The sequence below is a fragment of the Geotrypetes seraphini genome, chromosome 2 (genome assembly GCF_902459505.1).
Source record: "Geotrypetes seraphini chromosome 2, aGeoSer1.1, whole genome shotgun sequence".
In the NCBI taxonomy this organism is placed as follows: domain Eukaryota; kingdom Metazoa; phylum Chordata; class Amphibia; order Gymnophiona; family Dermophiidae; genus Geotrypetes; species Geotrypetes seraphini.
This window is the reverse complement of record NC_047085.1, coordinates 484,155,669-484,182,166: the sequence shown is the minus strand read 5'-3', so window position 1 is coordinate 484,182,166 and position 26,498 is coordinate 484,155,669. Positions and strand designations below refer to the sequence as shown.

Genomic DNA, 26,498 nt, shown 5'->3' with positions numbered 1-26,498 from the left:
ACCCACTCTCACACTCCCATCCTTCCACACCAAGAGATATCAAAAGCACCCCAACAACACGGAGCTCATGCCCCTAAAGAGTCCAGAAGCCAGAGCGAGTCCAACAGAACACCAAAGGGAGGCAGAGGAGTTGGTCCACAGAGGCGTCCCCGGAAACCCCAGCCCCAAAAGGCCAGAGCTCGAAAGGATCTCCAACAGTGCAACAGCAAAGTCTTCAAAAACTAGGAGGAGGCAGCAGGAAAGTGTTCATCCACAAATTTCTGAGCGGCCTCAGGAGAATCAAAGTGATGAGCTGAGCCAGAGAACATCACCCGCAGAAGTGCCGGGTATTGCAGAGAAAAAGGAACATGGCGGCGAACCAGCACAGAGCAAAGAGAAGAAAACTTGCGACGAGCCTGGGAAACCTCCGCAGAGTAGTCTTGAAAACAGAGGATGGAGACGTTGTTATATTGCAGCTTCTTCCCCTGCCGCAAAGCTCGAAGGACCTCCATCTTAAGCCGGTAATTCAAAATCCTGCAGATCACCACCCGCGGACGATCCGCGCCGTCTCTGCGCCGTCCCAAACGATGGGCCCGTTCGATATGCAGGGGACCCAATTTTTGTGGTAAAGCCAGGGACTCCGTCAGTCAATGCTCCAAGACGTCCCCCAGGTCGCTCTCCGCAATAGTCTCCGGCAGGCCGACAAACCGCAAGTTGTTCCGGCGGGACCGGTTTTCAAGGTCCTCCACCTTGGCCTTCAGCGCTGCCAGAGAAGAAGCCTGCACCCCCTGTTCCTGAGTCAGCCGGAGAACCGAATCCTCCGCATTGCTGACCCTCTGCTGGGTATCCCGGACCTCGGAGGTGAGAGCAGCAAAACGCTGGTCCATCGAGTCCAGCTTGTCCAAGATCCGCTGCAGTTTGGCACCGAGCGTGCCCTCCAGCGCGGCCTGCACCTCCGCCGACACCTCAGCCACCCAAAGCGAGCTAGGGGACTCCGGCGAGGCAGGAGCCGCGTGCGCCGCCATCTTGTTGTCATGCGGCTTCCCACGCTTGCGGCTCTTTGCCGGCGTCTTAGCGGCCATCCCTCCTTCACCCGCAGCGAAAACGGCTCGAGGACCAAGCGTGGCGATCCCACAGCCCGGGGGAGCAGTGTCCGGTTAAAAGCGCTGATTAACAAAAAAAAAGGCTGTGGCGGGCGTATCGGAGCCGCGAAGCACTCAACCTCACAGCCCCATGCTTCCGCCGGAAGTCCGTTCCCTTTGGTTTTTGCAGCCCAAATGGATGACCTTGCATTTCTTAGCTGCCAAATTTCAGACCATTCTTCAAGCTTCGCCAAGTTTTACTTCATGGTATTCACACCATCCGGCATGTCTACTCTGTTGCAGATTTTGAATAAGTTAGGGTCATATTTTGTTAGTCAGTATCTTTTATTGAATTGTGTTACTTTCTTTTATAAGACATTGTTATTTGGATCTGTATTTAATTACTTGTTGTAATTACTATTGTGTAAACCGCCAAGAACTGATGGTTTGGCGGTATATAAAATAAACTATTATTATTATTATCATCCGCAGAGGCAAATCTTACCCGACAACCCTTCAGCAATATCATTTATAAAAATGTTAGAAAGAACAGGCCCAAGAACAGAACCTTATTTCATCAAAAGCTTATTATTATTAGCAGATATTTGAGGCTTAGCTCTCATCAGCATGCCAAATAAAATTGTGTCGTATGATAATGCTACATTTACACTTTTCCCAATTTTAATTCTTACATGTGGATCGGATGGGGGGGTTGTATTTCTATTAATAATATATATGAATGATAAGATATTATATTCATGTGGTATATTTTTTGTTGTATATGGAAGTGGGAGGGGTGGGGGTTATATCTTTTTGTTGTATGATATGGTAGATTTTCAAGTGATATTGTATTCTAATTGTTTGATATTTACTGTACACTTGTTGTGAATTATAAAATGAATAAAGAATTAAAAAAAAAAAAGAACAGAACCTTGAGGCACACCACTGGTAACATCCCTTTCCTCAGAGCGATCTCCATTGATCACTACCCTCTGTCGCCTTCCACTCAACCAGTTCCTGTCCCAGCCTGTCACTTTAGAACCCATCCCAAGGGCACTCAGTTTATTTATCAGACGTCTGTGTGTAACTTGTTTTGGGTGCAGAGCGGAGAAATCTGAAGTCTGATGCTTTAAAAGAGCATCTGACCAAGAACTGCCTCTGTATTGGCTGGATATAATCAAAAGGGTTTTTGTAAAATTTGGGGGGAGGGAACATTGAGGGACGGGGTGTGTGTAAACGAAGTCTTATGGTTCTATAGCATAGTAGAGGATGGAGCAAGTGGAGCAAGAAGTTCAAAGTAGTACCGTATTTTCACGTAGATAACGCGCACCCGTGTAAAACGCGCACATGGGTATAGCGCGCGGGAAACCGAAATATATGTAAAAAAAATTTTGTATACCGCGCACACCCGTATATCGCGCATGCTGCCCAACTCTCCTTTCGCCCGCCCCAACTCTCCTCTGGCCACTCCGACTCTCCTTTCGCCCGCCCCGACTCTCCTCTCCCCCTTGAAGTCCTGTCCCCACCCTGAAAGCCTGGTGCCCCCCCCCTGATGTCCGATTCACCCCCCCCCCCCCCGCAGGACCGCTCACACCCCCACCCCGAAGGACCGCTGGCATGCACCCGCACCCCCACAGCCTCCCGACCCCCACCCCCATCATGTAGAAGCTCCTACCGGTGTCCTGCTGCTTCCTCTTGGTGGTCCCGCCCTTTCTCTGACGTCAAGCCCTCTTGCCCCGCCAACTCCCCGACACGATCGGGGCAAGAGGGAGCTCAAGCCCTCTTGTCCCAGCCAACCGCGGCACCCCCAACACGATCGGGGCAAGAGGGAGCTCAAGCCCTCTTGCCCCCCCGACTCCCCGACACGATCGGGGCAAAAGGGAGCCCAAGCCCTCTTGCCCCGCCGACTCCCCAACTCCCCGACAATATCGGGCCAGGAGGGAGCCCAAGCCCTCCTGGCTCTGGCGACCCCCCCCCCCCGCTAGTTGTTCGGGCCAGGAGGGAGCCTAAACCCTCCTGGCCACGGCGACCCCCTACCCCCACCCCACACTACATTACGGGCAGGAGGGATCCCAGGCCCTCCTGCCCTCGACGCAAACCCCCTCCCCCCAATGACCGCCCCCCCAAGAAGCTCCGACCGCCCCCCCAGCCGACCCGCGACCCCCCTGGCTGACCCCCCCCACGACATCCCCACTCCCCTTCCCCGTACCTTTGTGTAGTTGGCCGGACAGACGGGAGCCAAACCTGCCTGTCCGGCAGGCAGCCAACGACGGAATGAGGCCGGATTGGCCCATCCGTGCCAAAGCTCAGCCTACTGGTGGGGCCTAAGGCGCCTGGGCCAATCAGAATAGGCCCGGGAGCCTTAGGTCCCTCCTGGGGGTGGGGCCTGAGGCACATGGACTCAACCCGACCATGTGCCCAAGGCCCCGCCCCCAGGAGGGACCTAAGACTCCCGGGCCTATTCTGATTGGCCCAGGCGCCTTAGGCCCCACCTGTAGGCTGAGCTTTGGGACGGATGGGCCAATCCGGCCTCATTCCGTCGTTGGCTGCCTGCCGGACAGGCGGGTTTGGCTCCCGTCTGTCCGGCCAACTACACAAAGGTACGGGGAAGGGGGGTGGGGGTATCGTGGGGGTTGGCTGAGAGGTCGCGGGTTGGCTGGGGGTGGGGCGGTCGGAGGTTCTTGGGGGGGGCGGTCGTTGGGGGGAGGGGGGTTTGCGTCGAGGGCAGGAGGCCTGGGATCCCTCCTGCCCGTAATTTAGTGCGGGGTGGGGGTAGGGGCACCAGGAGGGTTTGGCAAGGAGGGTTTGGGCTCCCTCCTGGCCCGAACAACTAGCCGTGGCCAGGAGGGTTTGGGCTCCCTCCTGGCCCAAACAACTAGCGGGGTGGGGGTCGCCAGGGCCAGGAGGACTTGGGCTCCCTCTTGGCCCGAACATCTAGCGGTGGGGGGGGGGTCGCCAGAGCCAGGAGGGCTTGGGCTCCCTCCTGGCCCGATATTGTCGGGGAGTTGGGGAGTCGGCGGGGCAAGAGGGCTTGACGTCAGAGAAAGGGCGGGACCGCCGGAAGAGGAAGCAGCGCAGGTGCAGGGCTCACAGAAGGACTGGGACCGCCAAGAGGAAGCAGCAGGACACCAGTAGGAGTTTCTACATGATGGGGGGGGGGGTCGGGAGGCTGTGGGGGTGCGAGCGGTCCTTCATGGTGGGGGTGCGGGTGGGAGTGCGTGCGAGCGGTCCTTCGGGGTGCGGGTGCGTGCGATCGGTTCTTCGGGGTGGGGGTGCGAGCGGTCATGCGGGGGGGGGGGTGAATCGGACGTCGGGGGGAACTATGTAAAAAAAATTTTGTACAACGCGCTCACGCGTATAACGCGCAAGGTTATGCACGGTTTATAAAAAACGTTTATAACGCACGCCTTATATGTGTGAAAATACGGTAAATCAAAAAACATGATCCTTGGAAATGAGCAGTCTGAAATTAGTGGGGTCAGTATTCATTGGCAGAGGCAAACAAAATAAATTAAATGCTGGCCATAGTGCTGAATATATACATGCACCATGGTCACCATGCCACATAACTCAGGGTTACCAGATGTCTGGATTTACTCGGACATGTCCTTTTTTTAGAGGACTGTCCTGGTGTCGGGATAGTTTCCTGGACTGGAGGGAGTTTTTGTGGGTTTTGGACTCACTCCAGTCCAGCCCCCACTTCAGAGACTGGGATGGCTCTCGTGAGTATCCCCTGTCCCCATGCACTTCCTCTGGCACTGCAGTTTCAGAACCGGGCAGGTAGCAGTATTAGCGAGTGATCCTGCTGCCATTGGCCTGCCCTGGAAGCCTTCACTCTTCAACACCTTCCTATGCGAGAACAGGAAGTGCTGAGTGGGAAGTGACCAGTAGCAGAGCGAAGGCTTCCGGGGCAGGCCAACAGCAGCAGGATCACTCGCTAACACTGCTGGCTGGCTGAAGTTTTGAAATAAAGGCACTCTGCATGGGTAGGGAATTAAAAGGTACACGGGGGAAGTGAACGTTTTTAGAGACAGCCTGGACAGGAGACGGGAGGAATCTCTCCTGTTCCAGCCCTCCGCTGGACCACCAGGTCTTACAGCAGGCCCAGTGAAGGCCTGCAGTGGATCCAGGAGGGGGGAGGGTGGGTGCTGATCTGAATATAAGCCAAGACCCCCATTTTTGGGCCTAAAAATCTCGGCTTATATTCAAATATATACAGTACTTTTGTGTTAGAGAAATGAATATGGTTATCACTGTTTGTGGACTAATGATTATGCATACTGAAGGTCAAAGCTGAATGGTATGCCTTTTTGTTATGATGATCCATCTCAAATAGTTTTAATTAAAAGGGGTTAGCTAGTTATGTGATATTGGGTCCAAATTATAGTATATCTCTTTGTAGCTGTATTGATTTAATATTTTTAACAACTATTCCCTTTCCCCCTCTATTCCTTCCTGAATAGATAAATAACCCAGAATTGGATTTCTCATACATATCCAGAACTGATTGTGACTTGTCTTTGTCTTGAAGAAGTGACTTGTTTTAAGAACAGACACTTTCTTCTGAGGCAGCTGATAACTCAAGAGGGCTCTGATATGTCTGTGTACAGTGCCAAAAGCTCAAATTAACTCCTGTATAATTTCTTCCCAGGCTGGTAGTCCTAATCAGCATCATTTGTGGCCTCCACACTCAGGGACTGATGCAGTTGTCTTGTGTTGGAGTAATGCACTGGAGCTCAGCACATAATTTCCTAATGCAAAATAACACAAAAATTGTGCTACCAATACTTTAAGCAACTAGCATACAAGTTAACTGTTGCATTAAAAAGTGTGTGCTGCCAGGAAAAAGTAGCACACAGCAAAGTGCTAAGATGCAGCCATTTGCTTCCTCTCCCTTCTTGTTAGTCCACAAGTGGGAACTGGCTCACGTACTTACAGGAAGGGAGATAAAACATAGATCAGCTTCTCGACTCCCCCCTCCCCCAAATCTTCAGATCCCCATTCTGACACCAAAAAAAAAACCCCACATTGGTGGCCCAAGTAGTCCTCAACCCTTCATCCCCTCTGATTCATAAATTTCTTGGTGGCCCAAATGAGCCCCCAGACCACCAAAATGACCCCAGTTGTCAAATAGGTGCCCCTCCAGGAGCTCTCTACTCCCCCCCCTCCAGTACACCTCTAAGAGTGCATTGGGACACACCACACGGGATCAGTTTGCCTTATTTGGCAGAAATGAGTGTCCCAACACATTGCTTGGGTCATGCACCACAACTCATCAAGATCAGGAGCAAGTAGACATCACTTCTATCTCTTAAATTTGAGGTGGATGGAAGGAGATTTCAGGAATTGGGGACCTCTTTGGTCATTGGCATCATATTTGGGATTGGGATGTGAGAGAGGGAAAAAAAATATAAAGAGGACAGAGCAGACAAATAGCCCAATAATCTACAAAAAAAAATATGCTGCTCTCTTCTGCTATTCAGGGGGGAATTTAGAATCAATAAAGCTAATCACGAAATATAAGTGGAGAAAAAGAGCTCGTTAACGCCCGTCAGGGGTACAACCAAACTGCTAACACAAGTACTTGAACAGTATGAGCAAATGCAGTCGTCATACATCAGTCATAGGTCAGAAAAAACTGCACATGTTGTAAGCGGTGTTCCAATCCACCCCAAAAAAAACAGAATTGCAGAGTAATAGGCTTAATCCATAGGGACCAATTAGACACAGTTACAAAAACTAACAGTGAAAATAAGCAAAAAATAAAGGCCACTTATCTCCTGCTGACAGGTCAAAAACAGTGTCCATAAGAAATAGTGTCCATTGAGAGAGGGCCCACTTGGGCCACCAGTGAGCCTTTTTATGGGTCATTGGGGTAAGGGTTGGGAGATTGAAAACCTCAGACCTTGATCTGAGGTGAAGAGGGGCACTTCACCTCAGACTGGAGTCGGTGCAAAGAATGGTCTCGGGACTCAAGGATCTACCATACGAAAAACGGCTTGACAAATTACAGCTATACTCGCTCGAGGAGCGCAGAGAGAGGGGGGACATGATCGAGACGTTCAAGTATCTTACGGGCCGCATCGAGGCGGAGGAAGATATCTTCTTTTTCAAGGGTCCCACGACAACAAGAGGGCATCCGTTGAAAATCAGGGGCGGGAAACTACGAGGTGACACCAGGAAATTCTTTTTCACTGAAAGAGTGGTTGATCGCTGGAATAGTCTTCCACTACAGGTGATTGAGGCCAGCAGCGTGCCTGATTTTAAGGCCAAATGGGATCGGCACATGGGATCTATTCACAGGGCAAAGGTAGGGGAGGGACATTAAGGTGGGCAGACTAGATGGGCCGTGGGCCCTTATCTGCCGTCTATTTCTATGTTTCACCTCGGTTCACTCTCTACTCCTTTTCTTCATCTTCACAGCAGCCTTAGTTGGCATAAAGATTTGGATAAAGAAAAGGATTTGCACTAAAATCTTTAGTAAAAGACCCCCTAAAAGCCTTACCATTTCATAGCACCGCTTTAGAGACTATCACTTAATACATTTGATAGAATATTAAGGGTTTTGTGTCTCTGACAGGATACAGTTAGTCTGATTGAGTAGAGTAGCCTAGTGGATAGTAGAGTGAACTGAAGAACCAGAGCTACCAGGGTTCAAATTGTGCTTCTGTTACTGATCTCTTTGTGACCTTGAGCAAGTCATTTGCCCTCCATTGCCTCAGGTACAGACTCGGGGCTAGTTTAGTAATGTGCTTATTAATAATGACAATAAATTGCATTAAATGCACTTCAGTATGTAATACATTTTTTCCGTTACAGCTCCACAAACATGGAATTCCCTTCCAATTTACTTAAGAGAGGAAAAAAAACTTGGAAAGATTTAAGAGCAAACTTAAGGGTTTTCTTTTTAAAGATGCATTCAATGAATAAATGAATTGCTTATACTCTTTTTGTATTTTTTATCCTCCCGAAATTTTTTTTTTTCTTTCCCTTTCCTATCGTTTTTAACCTTAATTGTTTTTCAGATTGTATTTCTTTCCTAGCCTCTCCTCATGTTTTAATATGTTTGTATAAGTTTGTTTTTTATCATGTTTAGTAGACTTAGTCTTTTTTGTTAGTTATGTCTGTTTCCCCTAACTCTGTAATTTTATTTATTTGTACATCGCCTAGAATTTTGAATATGCGATTAATCAAATTTAATAATAAACTTGAAACTTTAACATGTGCTGTACAGTATCTGAATGTAACTCTCCAGAAGCTACCAGTGAAAAGACATGAACTAAAACCAACCTCCCCCCCCAAAAAAAAAAAAATCTCTTCCTTCATCTTTGACTACTCTTTTGCATTCTTGCAGAAACTCGCAAGTGACCATCAAATTCTCCAGAAAGATTGTGAGGACCTGAAAAACAAACTGGATGCATCCAAAGCCAGGAATAGGGTGCTCTCCACAGAAGTGAAGATGCTGAAGAGCCAAATTGCAACTATTCTGGAGAAAGGAAAGCATGATGATGAACTTATCAGTGCATTGCTGGTATAACACTTCTTATATATTTGACAGTTAGCAGAGCCAGCCCAGAGATGGAATGCATGGGTGTGGAGCCTCGCCTGTATTCTGGCCCTTATTCTCCAAAGTGCGTCCCGATTTTAGGCAGCTGCAGGCGTCCTACAGCTGTCTAATCAGCCAATCGGGATGCACGTTTTTTAAAAAAAATGCTCCCCAGGCAGGCCGCCTATATTGAAGGCGCCTCCAGGAGCCTAGGGAGACTCGCAAGACGCCTAAGCTCATCTAAGGGCCTTAGGCGAACCTAGGCGGCCCTACGCGTCTCCCTAGTAGAGGAAGAGACGCTTAAAATGTAGACCAGCAAAATGCTGGTCTACATTGTAAGTAGACACGGCCGCTATACTTATGGCAGCAAGGGATCTCCCTGCTGCAATAAGTATAGTGGCCGCGGTCGCAGCCGCCTGTCCCATCGCCGACAGGAGGATGCCCAATCCTCCTGCTGGAACCCCCCTCCCCCCCAATCTGGTAATCGCCGACAGGAGGATGCCCAATCCTCCTGCCGGAAAGCCCGACGACCCCCCCCCCAAAAAAAAACTAACTTCCCTCCCCCAACTAACCTTTACATGTTGTTCGGCTGGACGGATCTTGCTGCCGTCCAGCCGACGGGCCCGCCTCGTGGAAATGAGACGGGCCCGCCCCTTCCTGGCCCATCCCCGCTAAATCTAAGGCCTGATTGGCCCAGGCTCTAGAAGCCTGGACCAATCAGGCCTTAGGCATAGCGGGTCCGCCCATCCCAACTAATCCTAAGACCTGATTGGCCCAGGCTAGGCACCAGGCTAGGCACCTGGGCCAATCAGGCCTTAGGATTAGTGGGGATGGACGGACCCGCTATGCCTAAGGCCTGATTGGTCCAGGCTTCTAGAGCCTGGGCCAATCAGGCCTTAGATTTAGCGGGGATGGGCCGGGAAGGGGCGGGCCCGTCTCATTTCCATGAGACGGGCCCGTCGGCTGGACGGCAGCAAGACCCGTCCAGCCGAACAACATGTAAAGGTTAGTTGGGGGAGGGAGGTTAGTTTTGGGGGGGGGGGGCGTCGGGCTTTCCGGCAGGAGGATTGGGCATCCTTCTGCCCGCGATTACCAGTTGGGGGGGGGGGGGGGTTCCAGGGGGGTTCCGGCAGGAGGATTGGGCATCCTCCTGTCAGCGATTACCAGTTTGGGGGGGGGGGGGGGTTCCAGGGGGGTTCCGGCAGGAGGATTGAGCATCCTCCTGTCGGCGATGGGACAGGCGACCGCGGCCGCTATACTTATTGCAGCAGGGAGATCCCTTGCTGCCATAAGTATAGCGGCCGCGTCTAATTTAACCCGATTCTCTAACCGGCGTCTGTACCATGGACGCCGGTTACAGAATCGGGGTTTATTGTAGGACCGATTCTGTATAGGACACCTCTCCTGGGCATTCTATACAGAATCAGGGCCTCTGTGTCCTAGAGGCTGAAAAGAGTTTAGTTGTCACCCAGTAGCTTTTTCAGAAGTTCTAACTCTCTTGCAGAGTTATCCAAGAGTTCCTGAAGGACTCTTCTGTGTTTTATGCTTCAATATAAGGTTGAGGATCTCAAGCTTAGACTAACACAAAGCTTTTATTCTAGAGAGCATGCAATATTTCAGACAGTTCCTGCAGGGTAGCAACAGAGATCTCAGGTTTTTCTCAGAACCACACACAGGCCTCTTTTGGATCTATGCACTTCAAAAATGTAATCAAATTTCTGGACATGCTCCTATTTCAAGCTACTTGATACTTTGGGGTGGGGCCACAGCACCATACCTGAGGTTACAGGCTGCAGATAAGTCTTTTCTGGGTTGCATAGCCTCTGATCATTAGAGCTACCCGGTGACTCAGAGATGGGGCTCTAGACTCCAGTCCAGACAAACCCTGCTTCAAACTCAGACATCTTTCTCCTTTTTGCCCTGGCATGCGGTCATCATTAGTGTCTGGGGTAGAGGACCCTTGGAGGGTTCTAATTCACAGACTAACCACTAGAGTGAGATGATGATTAAAGAAAGAAATCATATTCCTGTGCAATGGGTGACCAGAGAATTGGATAGAGGGAGTGCGCTAGATGTGGTGTATTTAGATTTTAGCAAAGACTTTGACAGTGTTCCACACAGACGTCTAATAAATAAACTGATTGCCTTCAGGATGGGTCACAAAGTGACAGGCTGGGTCAGGAACTGGTTGAGTGGAAGGCGACAGAGGGTAGGGTCAATGGAAATTGCTCTGAAGAAAGGGATGCTTGCTACCAGTGGTGTGCCTCAAGGTTCTGTTCTTGGGCCTGTTCTTTTTAACATTTTTGTGAATGATATTGCTGAAGGGCTGTCGGGTAAGATTTGCCTTTTTGTGGATGATACCAAAATCTGCAATACAGTGGACACCCTGGATGGTGTGAATAATTTGAAGAAAGACCTAGAATGGTCTGAAATTTGGCAGATAAAATTTAATGCTAAGAAATGCAAGGTTATGCATTTGGGTAGCAAAAACCCGAAGGAGCGGTACAGTTTAGGGGATGAAGAACTGCACGACAGAAGAGCGGGACTTGGGTGTGATTGTATGTGATGATCTTAAGGTGGCCAAACAGTTTGAAAAGGTGACGGCAAAAGCTAGAAGGATGCTAGGGTGCATAGGAAGAGGTATGACCAGTAGGAAAAAAGGTATTGCTGCCCCTGTTTAAGACTCTGGTGAGACCTCATTTAGAATATTGTGTACAATTCTAGAGCCCACACCTTCAAAAAGATATAAAAAGGATGGAGTGGGTCCAGAAGAAGGCTACTAAAATGGTGTATGGTCTTTATCATAAGGCATATGGGGACAGACTTAAGATCTCAATATGTATACTTAGGAGGAAAGGTGGGAGAGGGGAGATATGATAGAGATGTTTAAATCCAATCTCAAAAAATATATCAGTGTTATTAGCCTAGTGGTGAAGATACCCACTGAATCACATTTACTAATAGTGGAGATAAAGCCTCAACTGCATTTAAAAATGCTTTCAATATCAGATGGCAACCCAGCGGGTTATAAGCCAGTCAAATTCTGTTTCATAGGCAAAAAACTCCACCAAGTACAAAATGCTGTTTTCAAAAACGGGTTAACCTACACCACTGTGTGCAAGAAAACAACAAAAGAGGCTGTTCTATTGTTTTCTTGTGCACAATGGTGTGTTAACCCATTTTTGAAAACAGTATTTTGTACTTGGAGTTTTTTGCCTGTGAGACAGAATTTGGTTTATAACCCGCTGGGTTGCCATCTGATATTAAAAGTATTTTTTAATGCAGTTGAGGCTTTATCTCCACTATTTTTTTTTTTTTAATTATTTTGTTAGGGAATAATGGGTAATGTAATATAGGAGGAGTTTATCCGTTAAGCCATTTCTTGTTATTTTGATTTTATGTGTTCAACTATACGATGGGAGGGAAGTTATTAAATGAGAGTACCCAAGAAAGGGACTTGGGGGTAATGGTGGACATGACAATGAAGCTGACGGTACAGTGCGCAGCGGCCGCTAAGAAGGCAAACAGAATGCTAGGCATAATCAAGAAGGGTATTACAACCAGAATGAAAGAAGTTATCCTGCCATTGTATCGGGCGATGGTGCTTCCGCATCTGGAGTACTGCGTCCAATACTGGTCGCCGTACCTTAAGAAGGACATGGCGTTACTCGAGAGGGTTCAGAGGAGAACGACGCGTCTGATAAAGGGGATGGAAAACCTTTCATACGCTGAGAGATTGGAGAAACTGGGTCTCTTTTCCCTGGAGAAGAGGAGACTTAGAGGGGATATGATAGAGACTTACAAGATCATGAAGGGCATAGAGAGAGTAGAGAGGGACAGATTCTTCAAACTTTCAAATAATAAAAGAATAAGAGGGCATTCAGAAAAGTTGGAAGGGGACAGATTCAAAACGAATGCTAGGAAGTTCTTCTTTACCCAACGTGTGGTGGACACCTGGAATGCGCTTCCAGAGAGCGTAATAGGGCAGAGTACGGTACTGGGGTTCAAGAAAGGATTGGATAATTTCCTGCTGGAAAAGGGGATAGAGGGGTATAGATAGAGGATTACTGCACAGGTCCTGAACCTGTTGAGCCGCCGCGTGAGCGAACTGCTGGGCACGATGGACTTCAGGTCTGACCCAGCAGAGGCATTGCTTATATTCTTATATATTTTTTGTTCTTATATTATTTTTCTTGTGTGACAGAGATGTTTAATTACATCTACATAATATAATATAATATAAATGCGCAAGAGTCCAGTCTCATTTGAAAGAAAGCACTGGAATGAGAGGGCATAGGACAAAGTTAAGAGGTGATAGGCTCCGGAGTAATCTAAGGAAATGCTTTTTTGCAGAAAGGGTGGTAGATGCGTGGAACAGTCTCCTGGAAGAGGTGGTAGAGACGGAGACTGTTTCTGAATTCAAGAGAGCCTGGGATAATCACATGGAGTTTCTTAGAGAGAGGAAGAGATAATGGTTACTGTAGATGGGCAGACTGGATGGGCCATTTGGTCTTTATCTGCCATCGTGTTTCTTTGTTTCTCCCAAGCTCTGGAATATTCTCAATATTTATTCCACTAGATGGCATTGAAGCCATTGGAGCAATTTACTTCAAGGTTTTTTTTTATGTCTTCTGGCATGCAGTAGGTTCTAGCTTCCGTTCAGAGGTCTAACCTTATTACTAGGGAAAATGATATTAATTAAAGGGAAAAAACAGAAAATAAATCTAACCCTACCATGCTAATATAGATTATATAACTTCCATTTACTTAGAAAATTGGTTTTATGTGCTCAAATATTAGGAGAGGGTGTCCATACCACAAAATGGCAAACACACCCACTAATCCTAGAAAAATTGAAATCATTGCACACACTTTTCATACTTTTCACAGAAATATATCAATGTCTATATGGTGTTTGTTCCTTTAAAAATTAATGCTTATGTATTTAATTCAAAACAACAGCATTGTCTAATTCAGTTTAAACAAAATAAGCTGTAATAGAGTCAAGAAAACCGCTAGTATTTATCTTGAACTGCGAGTTCTTAAGTTTCAGAAGCTGAAATCCACAATCCAATGAAGCAGTAAATTCTTAGATTTTAGGAGCTAAAGTTCACAATCATAATCTCATTCATATACAAATCTGTTCTCAACGGTCCCTGTGACATGGACCAGGTTTCACAATGCTGCATCAGGGAGACCATCTAATAATAATTTTTTTTAACCTGCAATATAAAATATATATGTAATAAAACAATCTTTAATCCAAGCAAATCTAAAACAATAGACGGCTTCAGTAATACAGTATCTGCATTCATATTTCAGAAAGGTAGTACTCATTGAATGCCACTATTAGTAACACTATATAAAGCATAACACAAATCTAGATAGTCAGTTAGCCAAATCAAATGGATATTTGCTAATATTGGCAGATATACTAACGTCTTATTGATTTAACAATTTTTTTTATTATTTAAACCTGTTGGCATCATAGTCTTCCACTGATGAGTCCAACATTGTTCTGTTTTAGTTGTAAAATTTTGCCTCCCTGTGATAAAGAAAACACTTCTAAAACTGCAGTACAAAATGTAAATCCTCCACAATATGTTGATGTTGAACCCATAACCATAACCCATAACCGACTACTGTAAATGACTTATTTATTCTAAGATTATATTTTCTTGGGGCGTTTAGTATATCCAGTGTATGTAAGGCAAGGGAACTGAATCAAATAAGTTACTTGAGCCTTGATACAGGTGGAAATATGCCTCAACCAATTTGATCTAATCTAATCTACAATTTGTGAGTCACTCTATGCCTAGATAGGTTCAAGGCGAAGTACAATTTGAGGTAGGTAAAGATGGAAGAAATAGGGAGAAGGAGACCGAAGCAGGGGGGGGAGAACATCTACAGGAGGTAAAGAGGAGTAATTAGAAGTATAGTTTACATTGGAAGAAGAAGAGATTTTAGAGTTAGGAGAAGCTGCTGATTGTCAGTGTTTGCTGCTTGGGAACCTTGCCACCCCATTGGTTATGACCAAGGGGGCATCGTGGACTACTTGTACTCTGATGAAATGGTAGTGCTTACAGTTTTGGTAAGACTCCTCCCTGTTAGAACATAAGAATAGCTATACTGAGTCCTTCTAGCCCAGTATCTTGCTTCCAATAGTGGCCAGAATCCTAAAGAGCAGCAACATTTCATGCTACCATCCCAGAGATAAATAATGGCTTTCCTCATGTCTGTCTTAATAACTGTTTATGAATATTTCCTCCAGGAACATGTTCAAACCTTATTAAACAAAAACTTTTTTAAAAAACCGTACTGCATTGTGAATTTAGCAGAGGAACCCCATTCACGCTATCTCATCAAAATAAATAGAACTCGATAGAAACCAATAATGTATACAAAAAATGGAGAAAACAGACCTCATACATTGCCGGCCGGGGACTATACAGTACCCTAAGCTATCCGTATCATCACTGGTCTGAAAAAACTCCATACATTTATATAATCAATTTTTCATTTCATTCATACCAACTTCAATATTCAAAATTCATTTTCTGTCTTCATGGTTATTATAAGTGGAACGAAAGGTTAAATCTGCCAAAAAATAAAGGCAACGGCTACAGCCTGGAATAAAGAATATTTTCAATTCATAATGTAAGGTTTAGCTCAACGTGATGTAAACAAACACAGCAAACTTACCTTCAAATTGCATCTCTCAGATGTTCTTTCGTACAGCTTTTTTCCTCTTTCAAAATGCTTCTTCCCAACAGAAAGCACTTCTGTTTCGCCTTATCCAAGTCTACATCAGGGGAAATTTACTTCTTATTACCACATCTGAATGTCCAAGCACATTCGCGTAGTAAACCAACTTGGCTGACACACCTCAAAATGGCTGCGACCTCAAAAGGTCTGTTTTCTTTCCATTTTTTGTATACATTATTGGTTTCTGTCAAGTTCTATTTATTTTGATGAGATATCGTGAATGGTGTTCCTCTGCTAAATTCACCATACAGTACGTTTTTGTTTTTAGTTTTTGTTTGTTATATATGACTGGTTCACTACAAATCTTTTTAAACCCAAATATGCCAACTGCTGTTATTATATCCTCTGGCAACAAGTTCCAGAGCTTAACTATTCATTGAGTGAAAAAAGATTTTTTTTCTATTTGTTTAAAAGTATTACAATACAGGCACTGTTTATGACACCTAGATCATTGGGTACTTCAGCCATGACATAAAAGGTCTCATTCTGCACCTACCATTCCTATCTGGATTTGGGAAAATGTTCTCAAAATCTGACAGAAGAACCTAGAGAAGATGGCATGTGATATCCCAGCTACAGTGGCCAATGTACTCTGGAAGAGATTAGGTAGTGAAGTGCCCTTAGTAGCTTCATGGGGCCTAGGGTTACATAAGAATAGCTGCAGAGTGGTTCCAACTCCTTTTTCAGGACCTTGGAGGCAGTATATAAGACTAAATGAAGTTGCATAGAAATACCTTTAAAACAAATAGGAGGAAATATTTTTTTTACTCAATGAATAGTTACGCTCTAGAACAGGGGTGTCCAACCTGTGGTCTGAGGGCTGCATGCGGCCCCGTGAAGTATTTTGTGCGGCCCCGATCGAGGGCGATGCAGCGTTTTTTACTCTGCTGCCCCTGGATGTTTACCGTCTTGCCGGCTCCCTCCTCTGTCTTGCTGCAGCATTGACCCCAGAAATTTTTTTCGGCCAATGCGGTCCAGGGAAGCCAAAAGGTTGGACACCCCTGCTCTAGAACCTTTTATCAGAGAATGTGATAACAGCAATTAGAGTATTTGTGTTAAAAAAAAAGGTTGAGACAAGTTCCTGGAGGAAAAGCCCATAGTCTGCTTTTGGGACAGAAATGGAGGAAACTACTGATTGTCCCTGGGATCAGCAGCATGGAATGTTGCTACTATTTGGGTTTCTGCCCAACTATAGTTACGTGATGCAATGTTCCACGTTAGGAGGCACCGTTCAGGAAAAGGATCTAGGTGTCATTGTTGATATGTTGAAACTCTCAACTCAGTGCGCAGCAGTGGCTAAGAAAGCAAACAGAATGTTAGGAATTATCAGGAAAAGAATGGAAAACAAAGATGAGAATGTTATAATGCTTTTGTATAGTTCCATAGTGCAGCCGCACCTTGAATACTGTGCGCAATTCTGATAGCCACATCTCTTAAAAGATATAGCGGAATTAGAAAAGATGCAGGGAAGGGTGACAAAAATGATAAAAGGTATGGGACAACGTCCCTATGAAGAAAGGCTAAAGTGTATGGGGTTCTTCAGCCTGGAGAAGAGGAAGCTCTCGGGAGATATGATAGAAGTCTATAAAATACTGAGTGGAATGGGTAGATAAAATTGCTTGTTTACTCTTTCCCAAAATACTAGGACTAGGGGTGCATGCAATGAAGCTACTAAGTAGTAGATTTAAAACAAACCAGAGAAAATATTTCTTCATTCAACGTGTAATTAAATTGTGGAATTCGTTGCTAGAGAATATGGTGAAAGCAGTGCTTTGTAGGGTTTAAAAAAGTTTGGGATAATGTCCTAAAACAATAGAAGGACTTGGGGAAATCCACTGCTTTTTCGTAGTATAAACAGCTTAAAATCTGTTTTACTCCTTTGAATCTTTCCATTTACTTGACCTGGGTTGGCTACTGATGGAAACAGGATACTAACCTTGAAGGACCTTCGGCCTGTCCCAGCTCTTTGTTCTTCTGTTCTAATCCAGATCACAAGTACCTGGCAGAATCCCAAAGAGTAGCCAGATTCCATGCTACCAATCCCTCTCCCTACTGCAAATATGACTTCCCTTTTGCCACCCCCAAATAATAATTTATAATAATAATTTATTCTTGTATACCGCCTCACCCAAGAAGTTCTAGGCGGTTCACATCCATTAATTAAGATCCGTGCTGACACACGGATTTACAAAATGTTGACAAAGTTACAGCAACAAAGAAGGGAGCGTGGGAGCGCTTTAACAGAGTTTTATCAAAAGTACAAGCAGCAACAAAGGTAGGGATGTAAGGTAAAAGAAAATAGGAGAGAGACCAAGTAGGGGGAGGGGGGGAGCAATAGGAGCGGGGAGAGAGTGGGATAGGGGTAGTTGCCAGTGGAAGGGGGTTAAAGGGCCTGTTCTCGGAAATAAGCAGACAAAGCTTACCTATAGTAAAAAAAAAAAAAACACAAACTATAGGTGCAATATTTTGGTATTTTTAAAGTAGAGTTTGTAGGAAACGATAAGCAGAAAATATATTTAGATGACACTTGCAACACTAATGGGAAGATCAGATTTTTCATAAGCCATTTACCTGGGTAAATGCATTATCTGTCCACCACCTCTACATGGGTAAAAGTGCATGCTGGGGACCATACCAGCAGGAAAAGCAGGTGGATCCAGAGGTGTGGTTAGGTCAGGGGAAGCAACACAACATGCAGTTTTGTGTTTTGCAAACTACCAGTGCTTTTCAAAGAAAAGAAATCCAGAGAAGAAGCAGTCGCAGATCTCTGCAAAGTATCTTTTCTTTAGGTAATCTTCAGAGGGAAAAATATAGTTTTTTACCGTTAAGAACTGGTTCTAAGTTTGTGGAGAAAAGTAGCTGCGGACTCTATGGGCTCCTTTTACAAAGGTGCGTTAGGGCCTTAACGCGCGGAATAGCGCGTGCTAGCCGCTACCGCCTCCTCTTGAGCAGGCGGTAGTTTTTCGGGTAGCGCGCACTAATCCGGTGCGTGCGCTAAAAATGCTAGCGCACCTTTGTAAAAGGAGCCCTATATGTACCTGCATATTAAAAAAAAAAAATTGTCACAATAAAGGTGCGCTAACTGATTTAGTGCGTGCTAAATGTTAAGATGCCCATAGGAATATAATGGATGTCTTAGCATTTAGCGCACCTTTTTTTTTTTTTAATTCTTTATTCAGTTTTAACTCTTGCAACAAGTGTACAAAATTCAATCAAATAATTCGTACAAACCACTTGACATTCTAACAATTATTGTCAAATGCATATAAAAAAGACCCCTCCCCCACCCATCCCATTCATCAGGAATAAACCCATTAAATCACTTAACATACCTCCCCATCCCCACATTAAATATAGTCCTATATAATAAAAAGGTGTCCAATGTGTCTAATCAGTAGAATATGCAATCAATGGCCCCCAAATCTTTTTGAAACTATTATAATTTCCTTGCTGTATAGCAAGCACTCTCTCCATTTTATAAATATGACAAACTGAATTCCACCAAAAGGTATAATTAAGTTTAGTATAGTCCTTCCAGTTTCCAGTAATATGTTGAATGGCAACTCCCGTCAGTATTAACAAAAGTTTATTGTTATTTGCTGAAATTTGAGTCTTGAATCTCATAGACGTTCCAAATAAAATAGTATCATAGGATAGGGCAACATGATTTTCTAACATTGAATTAATTTGGGACCAAATTAACTTCCAAAAGGCATTGACAAAGGGACAGAAAAAAAAGTAAATGATCTAGAGTCCCAGCATCTAAATTACAATGCCAGCATTTATTAGACCTAGAGCTATCCAACTTCTGTAAACAAACTGGGGTCCAAAAAGCTCTGTGTAACAAAAAGAACCAAGTTTGTCTCATAGATGCTGACCTTGTACTTTTTAATCTCCAAGACCAAAGTCATGGCCATTGAGAAGCAGAAATTTGGTGCTTGATCTCAATGCTCCAAATATCCCTAAGACCAGTTTTTTGTTTTTTATTCAAATATCCATACAACAATTTATACCACTGCGCGGCTTGGTGACCCAAAAAATCCACCTGAAAGCATAGGAATTCCAAACTATACTGAGTATTAAGATCTTTAGTTATGGAGAATTTTCAAAGTGCCCTAGATTTCAAAGCTAAACTTCATCTATACTTTTGCTGTGAAATTTACACAAATTCAAAGTATGCATAGTCATTTGGGCCTAATTTTTTAGGTGGATTTTTGCTGGAAGATTACTGTAAAGATTTTAAAATGCAGCATATATATATATATATATATCCTATATAATAAAAGGTTAGTGACGCATGCGCTTTTAAAAAAGCATGATTACTGCGGCCGTGGTGTGTTATCCGTGGCCGTGTTTCATTTTAGAACCCGGCCAATGATCACTCTGGCCACGCCCCTCCTCCCGTCCTCACCAACCCGAAGGAAGCTCAGCAGACCTCCCGCCCTCACCTCACCAAGCTGGAACCATACCTCCCGCCCTCGCTCACCGCTGCTGCCGCTGCCGCTGATCCTCCTCATCGGGCCAGCCTGCAATCGTGGCCAGCTTTGGCGGGCCTCTCGGGCCGCTTTCCAGCCTCGGTGGCACGTTCCCTCTGACGCACGGGATCGCGTCGGGGGGAGCGTGCTTCCGGGTTGGGGAGCGGCCTGCGAAGTTCGCTGGGGCCGGCCACCACTATCGCGGCCTGCTTTGAAGAGGAGCAGGCCAGGTAAGCAGGGGGATTAATTCAGGGGGCCAGAGGGAGAGGGAAAGGGGCCATGGAGAGATAGGGAGAGGGTAAGGGGGCTGCTTTGAGGGGGAGGTGTGCTGGGGACAGACAGTTTTACACTGGGGGGAAGACAGAAAGGCCCATGGAGAGACAGGGAGAAGGAAAGGGGGCTGCTTTGGGGGAGGGGTGTGCTAGGGGGAGACAGAAGGGGCCATGGAGAGATAGGGAGAGGGAAAAGGGGCTGCTTGGGGGGGGAGGTGTGCTGGGGACAGACAGAAGGGGCCATGGAGAGACAAGGAGAGGGAAAGGGGGCTGCTTTGGGGGAGGGGTGTGCTGAGGGAGACAGAAGGGGCCATGGAGAGATAGGGAAAGGGAAAGGGAGCTGCTTTGGGTGGGAGGTGTGTGCTGGGGGCAGACAGCTTTGCTCGGGGGGGGGGGGGGAGACAGAAGGACACAGACAGCAGCCAAGGAGAGAGAGATAAAGAAACACAGATAGACAGACACTCTATTCTAGCACCCGTTAATGTAACAGGCTTAAAGACTAGTGTGTGTGTGTATATATCTATATATATATATACCTTCCCTCCCTGAACCTAAGCATGCCAAAACTCTGTGTGCAGCTAAAAGTATATGCATTGTGGTGGAGAGCAGGAAAGTTCTCTGTTTATCCTTGCCATGGATTCTTTTTGCCAGTGAGAAGACATGAGTTTTCAGACACAGCAAACAAGGTGTGCTGCTTTTTTAACTTGCCTGGGTTGTTTTTGAAGGTTGTCTTCTCTTTCAGCATAATATGTGCAAATTTTGTGCCAATTATCATGAAGGCACATGGCAGTCTCAGATTTTGTTTTCAAAGATGTTTGTTGGGATAGATTCACGTCAGGAACACTGTTAAGTAGAATTGAAATTTGGTTGCTAAGAAAGAGTGACAATGTGGATATTTATTCCCCCAGAGCCAGCAAAAGCAGCTGCAAGAGGTTTTAAGTCATCTCAACCAGCAGGAGCAGAACAGCAAAATCTCACGGGAAAATCTAGGACAGCAGCTGAACAATGAGGCTCAAAAGCAGAACTCTCTTATAGCGCAGCTCAAACAGCTAGTGACTGAGCGAGAAGCCAAGGTGAAGGAGCTGGAGGAAGAAATTAATCAACTGACACTTAAGGTAAATTTGACAGATGAAAATCTCTCAATGATTATCTTCCTATAGCTGTCTCCCAGTGACCACCTTCATACCTCTCTCCAGCTTTTTTTTTCTCCACCTACATATAGCTCCCTTCTTCTGCACCCTAGAACTCAAGTCTTCACCACCCAAATCATCACCCCTCCTCCCACATATAGGCATCCATGCAACAGCCCTTCTTTCTCTCTTCTCCCTCTGCCTCCACAGCACAGAGCTCTCTCTCCCTCCTTTCTCCCTCCTCTGCAATGCAATCCTCCCTCTCCCCCCTCCGCAACACAGAGCTCTCTCTCCTTCCTCCCTTTCGCCACGGCAACACACAACCAGCTCTGTCTTCCTCACCCCCATAGCAAACACCAGCACTCCCCCCACACACACTCACTTGCTCTCTTTCCCCACTCACAGCAGAAACCAGTATTCTCTCCTTCACCCCTCCTCATTATACAGGAAGACCCCGCTCCTAGTCCTTTGTTCCCCCCCTACGGCTCCAGCTCAGTCTGGCAAGGATCAAAAGTGGAAGGAAAGAAGATCAGCTGCACCCTCCTCCTCTGCCACTTTGGTGCTAAATGCAAAATGTGAACCATGTGGTTCAAATTTTATATTCAGTACTGGGAAGCAGAAGGGGAGGCAGTGACCTAATGCACAGGCACTCTCCTTTCCTTAGTTTTCTGATCAATGCCAGGCCAGGGACGGGGGTGGAAGGAGTGTGCTGTGGAGGGTGGGAGGGAAGAGAGCCTGCCATTATTGCTGTGTTCTTTAGTCCAGAATAATCTGCCAGTATGTTCAGGCTGATAAACCTAGGTACCAGGTCCAATATTTTTAGATTGTAAACAATTTTTATTGACTGAAAAAGAGGTGGAACCATAAGGAAACAGCAAAATACAAAAGATATTGAACAGAGTTGGGAAATCAGCTAGAACAAGGCATATCTGTACAAAGTTATGTGTCATTTATATCCACCCATTAACCCCAGAAATCCCCTCCAATCCCCCCTTTCCTCCCCCTCCCCCTCCCATTCAATCATGGAGTGGGTTGCAAGGATGCCTCTGTGGCGCACGGGAGTCCGAGGACCCCCTGAGCACGGAAAGCCCAAGGAAGGGCCAGGCAAGCCAGTCCCACGAAAAAGGAAAGAAACATGCTGCCCCCAGGGTCTGGACTCTGATTACCCTAGGGTACTCACCAACTCTGGGCACACCTTCCAAGACACAAGCCCCATCCCCCTCCCCCCCAGAGCAGAGAGATACGCATCTGGACATTGTTGAGCCCTGCCTTATACTGTCTTATCAGAATAGAAAATATAATGGTTGTGGTTATCAAGAGAAAAGATACTATACTGTACTGTTCCTCTGATTATCTTATCTGGCAGAATTAAACACTGATGTGTAAGGGAGCAGCAAGCTGTTACTTGAAAACCTAGCAAAATTGATTTTACTGGTCCACGCAGTAAAATATTGTAGAGAACCCTGGTGGTGCTTAAAGTCTCAACATTTATTACTAGAAGTCTTGGCAGCCATTTTGAATTCCTCGTAGCAGGAGCGAGGGGTTATTATTCCACCTCTCTAGACTCCAGAGACCCCTGGTAAGGCCAGGGTTGGGATCAGGGGATGGGGGTGGGAAGGACCTGTTTTGAGGTGATTTGTGCTGAAGGAGGGGGGTTTGCCTCAGGGGGGGTCAAGGCACTATTTGGTGGGCACTTGCCTATATATGAGAGGGTGCCAAGGGGACTGCTTTGAGGAAGAAAATCCTGGGGAGTATCCAATCAGGAGGCATCATAGAGATCATGGAATTCATTAGAGGGGTTACATATATTCAGGGATGCCATTGGGTGGTGGTTAACATCAACACTATAGAACACTTCACATATGTGAAATGCACAAAATTTGTTTAACCAGAGGAAAAAGATCTCAAAACATCCCTAAGATCCAATCAATAGAAGGATTCATTTTGGGGTTAGGGTCTCATCATTGATCAAAACCTCTGTAAAGTAATTTACTTTAGAATTTAATATTTTTATATGAATTTTAAATATATTTTTTTGTGAATAAATATTTCAATTTCAATTTTTATTTCTTCCACATTAATGGAAATTGAAGAACTGGCAACTATCAAATATAACCCAAGACCGGAAATCTGGCATGCTGGAATTGAACAAGCACTTATCTTAACATTTAGACCCGACAGAGGCCAAATCTGTTTCACGCCAACAGGCTTCTTCAGAGAAAAAGAACTGCATTACATTTAATTCATATTTAAATCATGACTCAAATTTAAATGTTTAAACCTATTTCTTTAGAACAGAGTCAAAGAGTACAACTTACTTGATTTTTGATCGCCACTGCCGAGCTCTCAGAAGATTCACAAAATGGCAATTCCTCCTCCTCTTTTATTTTCTCTGCAGACTAATGTTATTTTGTGGCTCTTTGGGCAAATTTCAGTTATTCTAGGGTCCGAGTCAGAGGTGAGCCATGTTTCTGTGAGGAAAAGGCAGTCTAAGTCATCTTCTTCTATCCAGTTTTTTATACGTTCTGTTTTAGGGCCTATGGCTCTGATGTTCACATATGCACATTTGAGAGTGGTGTATTCTATAGGTATGTTGTGAGTTGATTTTGGGTATATGAGTGATCTTTTGTGGGATTGTTTTTTGGTCTTATATGGGTTTTTTGGTTTTCTACTTGTTGATTTTGGGGCGGGTTGGTATGCGTAAGGCTGTTGGTTTGAATTTCTGTCAATTGTGAGATGCCTGATTTGTTGGGTAATTCCCTTGGAATTTGCTATGATTGGTATTGGATATATATTGTTTGCAGTTGCTTTCCAGTCAGTTAGGAGCAGGAATATCAGTGGGATTGCTTGTGGAAAATATGGTGATGTGGTCCTCATTGTGGTGTGTATTTAATATATTGTGTATGGTGTGGGTTTGAGGAGTTAGTCAATTCTAAAACTTTAATCGATTCTAATATGTTGAGTTTCTATTCTAATATTAATTTGTCATCTACTGGTAATAGTTCGCATTAGTCAGATTTTTAAATTCAACTAACATAGACTTAAAACTGTTATCTTATGGTAATAGTTTGCATTAGTCAGACTTTTACATTCAACTAACATTAGCATTAAACTTTTAAATTCAACAAATCTGTCATCTAATGGTATTAGTCAAACTTTTAAATTCAGCTAACATTGGCTTTAAAATTTTAAATTCAACAAACATTTAACAGATTTTTGATTTTTAAACTTTTTGATTTTTTAAGCTTTTAAACTTTTAAATATATATATATATATTTTTTATAGAGCTATAACACATTGTTATACTTATCAGGTGGTTTTGGTATCAGTCTTTCCGTCTCTCCACTTTGTTTCTTCACAAAGAAGTGTACCAGCCTGGTTAGGTCTGTAAGGACTAGGCCAGTCGAGAGTGGTAGGTTGCTGCCAATAAATCAGGAGGTCTAGTCCGAGTTTATGATCTTGTGGGCGCTACAGGTCTGTTGCTTCATCAGGTCACTTCACCCGGTCGCTTCACAAAGGCGCACCGAACGGCTGTGCGCCATTGGCGCTTCTCTTTTTAAAATTGCCCCCGCTGGTTCGGGGGAGGGGCGGATTAACTTGCCTGCAGGATCGGGCTCCTGCTTCCCTCGAGAAGAGGATGGTGAGGGAGAGAGGGAAGGTGGATAGGTAAGAGAGAGGAAAGAGTAAAGGAGATTAGGTGTCGAACAGATGAGTTTTCAGTTTTCTTCGGAAGATGATGTGGCAAGGTTCAGTTCTGGTCCTTTCTGTAAGGCCATTCCAAGTTTTTACTCTTAGAAAGATAAGCATGGAGTGGAAAACTCGTTTGTAGTGAAGATCTTTTGTGCATGGGAGATTTAGTAGCATCCAGTTTAGGGTTCTACACGAAGTAGACCAAGCTATTGAGAAGAGTTTCCATAAAGTATGCAGTGAATGATGCAAGATATTTTGAATGTTATTTGTGTTGGGATGGGTAGCCAGTGCAGTTGTTTCATGAAGGTTGTGACTGAGTTGTATTTTCTCAGGTTGAAGATAAGTCTTATGGCAGTATTTTGGATGAGTTGCATTTTGTGAATTAGAGTAGTGTTGATTCCCATGTAGATGGAGTTGCAGTAGTCCAGTTGTGGTAGGATCATCTGCTTTACGATTAAGGCAAAGAGGTGTTGGTGAAAGTACAGTCTGAGTAGCCTTAGTTGTCTCAGGGTGTAGAGGGACTTCTTTCGGAGACTAGATATTTGAGGTTCCATAGTAAGAGTGGAGTCTAGTATGCAACCTAGGATTTTGGAGGATTCGTCTATGGAGAGGGGTTCGCCTGATCGAAGGGTGATGCTTGTTGGTGCCATTTGCTGGGTCGTTTGGATGTATAGAACTTTGGTTTTAGTTGTGTTTAGTTTCAGTTTGGCCCAATTTTGGATTTTTTCTATATTGTGTGAGATTTTGTTGGATAAATCCAATTGATTTTTGATTGTGGGAATAAGGAGAAAAATGTCATCTGCGTAGGACATTATGCTTTCGTCAATGAACTTTCAGAGGCCAAAACCTCCTTCCTCAGGTGTTCTCCCCAGAAATTTTTTCCAGCCGGGTGGCATGAAAAAGTAGCCAGGTGGGGCGGGATGGGGAAATTTGGTGGTGGGGAAAATTAACCCCCTGTTTTACTAAGGTGCGCTAACATTTTTAGCAAGCGCAAATTCCCGCGCTACGCGGGAAAACTAACGCCAGCTCAATGCTGGCATTAGTGTCTAGCGCGCGTGGTAATTCTGCGCGCGCTAAGCATACACTAAAACCATTTTCGCAACTTAGTAAAAGGAGCCCTAAATGTGTACTATTTTTATTAGTTAATTATTATTATTTTCCAATGCTCAATATGACTACCTTTTTTAAGATTTGACACTTGTGCCAGAATATTTTTAATAAATTTAAGTAGCATCCAATATTAGAAGGGAATAATTAGATATTTGCCCTCTTTCTAATGGTATAGAGGTTTAAAAAAGGGAAAGGCATTAAGTCATTAGGTTCAATCTAGCCATTTATTTCTGCATGAATTTAAACAACTAAAAAAAAAAGATAAATACAGCTCATCCAGTCTTACAAGAATGGCTCTACAGCAGGAGTGCCCACACTTTTTGGGCTTGCGAGCTACTTTTAAAATAACCCAGTCAAAATGATTTACCAACAATAACATTTTAAAAAACACAAACACTGTACGCAGAGAAAATGTTAATTGTCATTTACATTCCGCAGGTTTCAAAGAG

At 44.8% G+C, this 26,498-nt stretch overlaps 1 protein-coding gene across 3 annotated transcripts in view; it reads left to right on the top strand.

The window, feature by feature from the left end:
• CCDC13 (coiled-coil domain containing 13) overlaps nt 1-26,498 on the top strand; it is a 137,704-nt gene that overhangs the window by 70,855 nt on the left and 40,351 nt on the right. For all 3 annotated transcript variants that reach the window (XM_033931794.1, XM_033931795.1, XM_033931792.1), the window contains 2 exons: nt 8,416-8,592; nt 21,028-21,234. In XM_033931794.1, the coding sequence (XP_033787685.1) occupies nt 8,416-8,592; nt 21,028-21,234 (384 nt within the window). The remainder of the gene's footprint in view (nt 1-8,415; nt 8,593-21,027; nt 21,235-26,498) is intronic.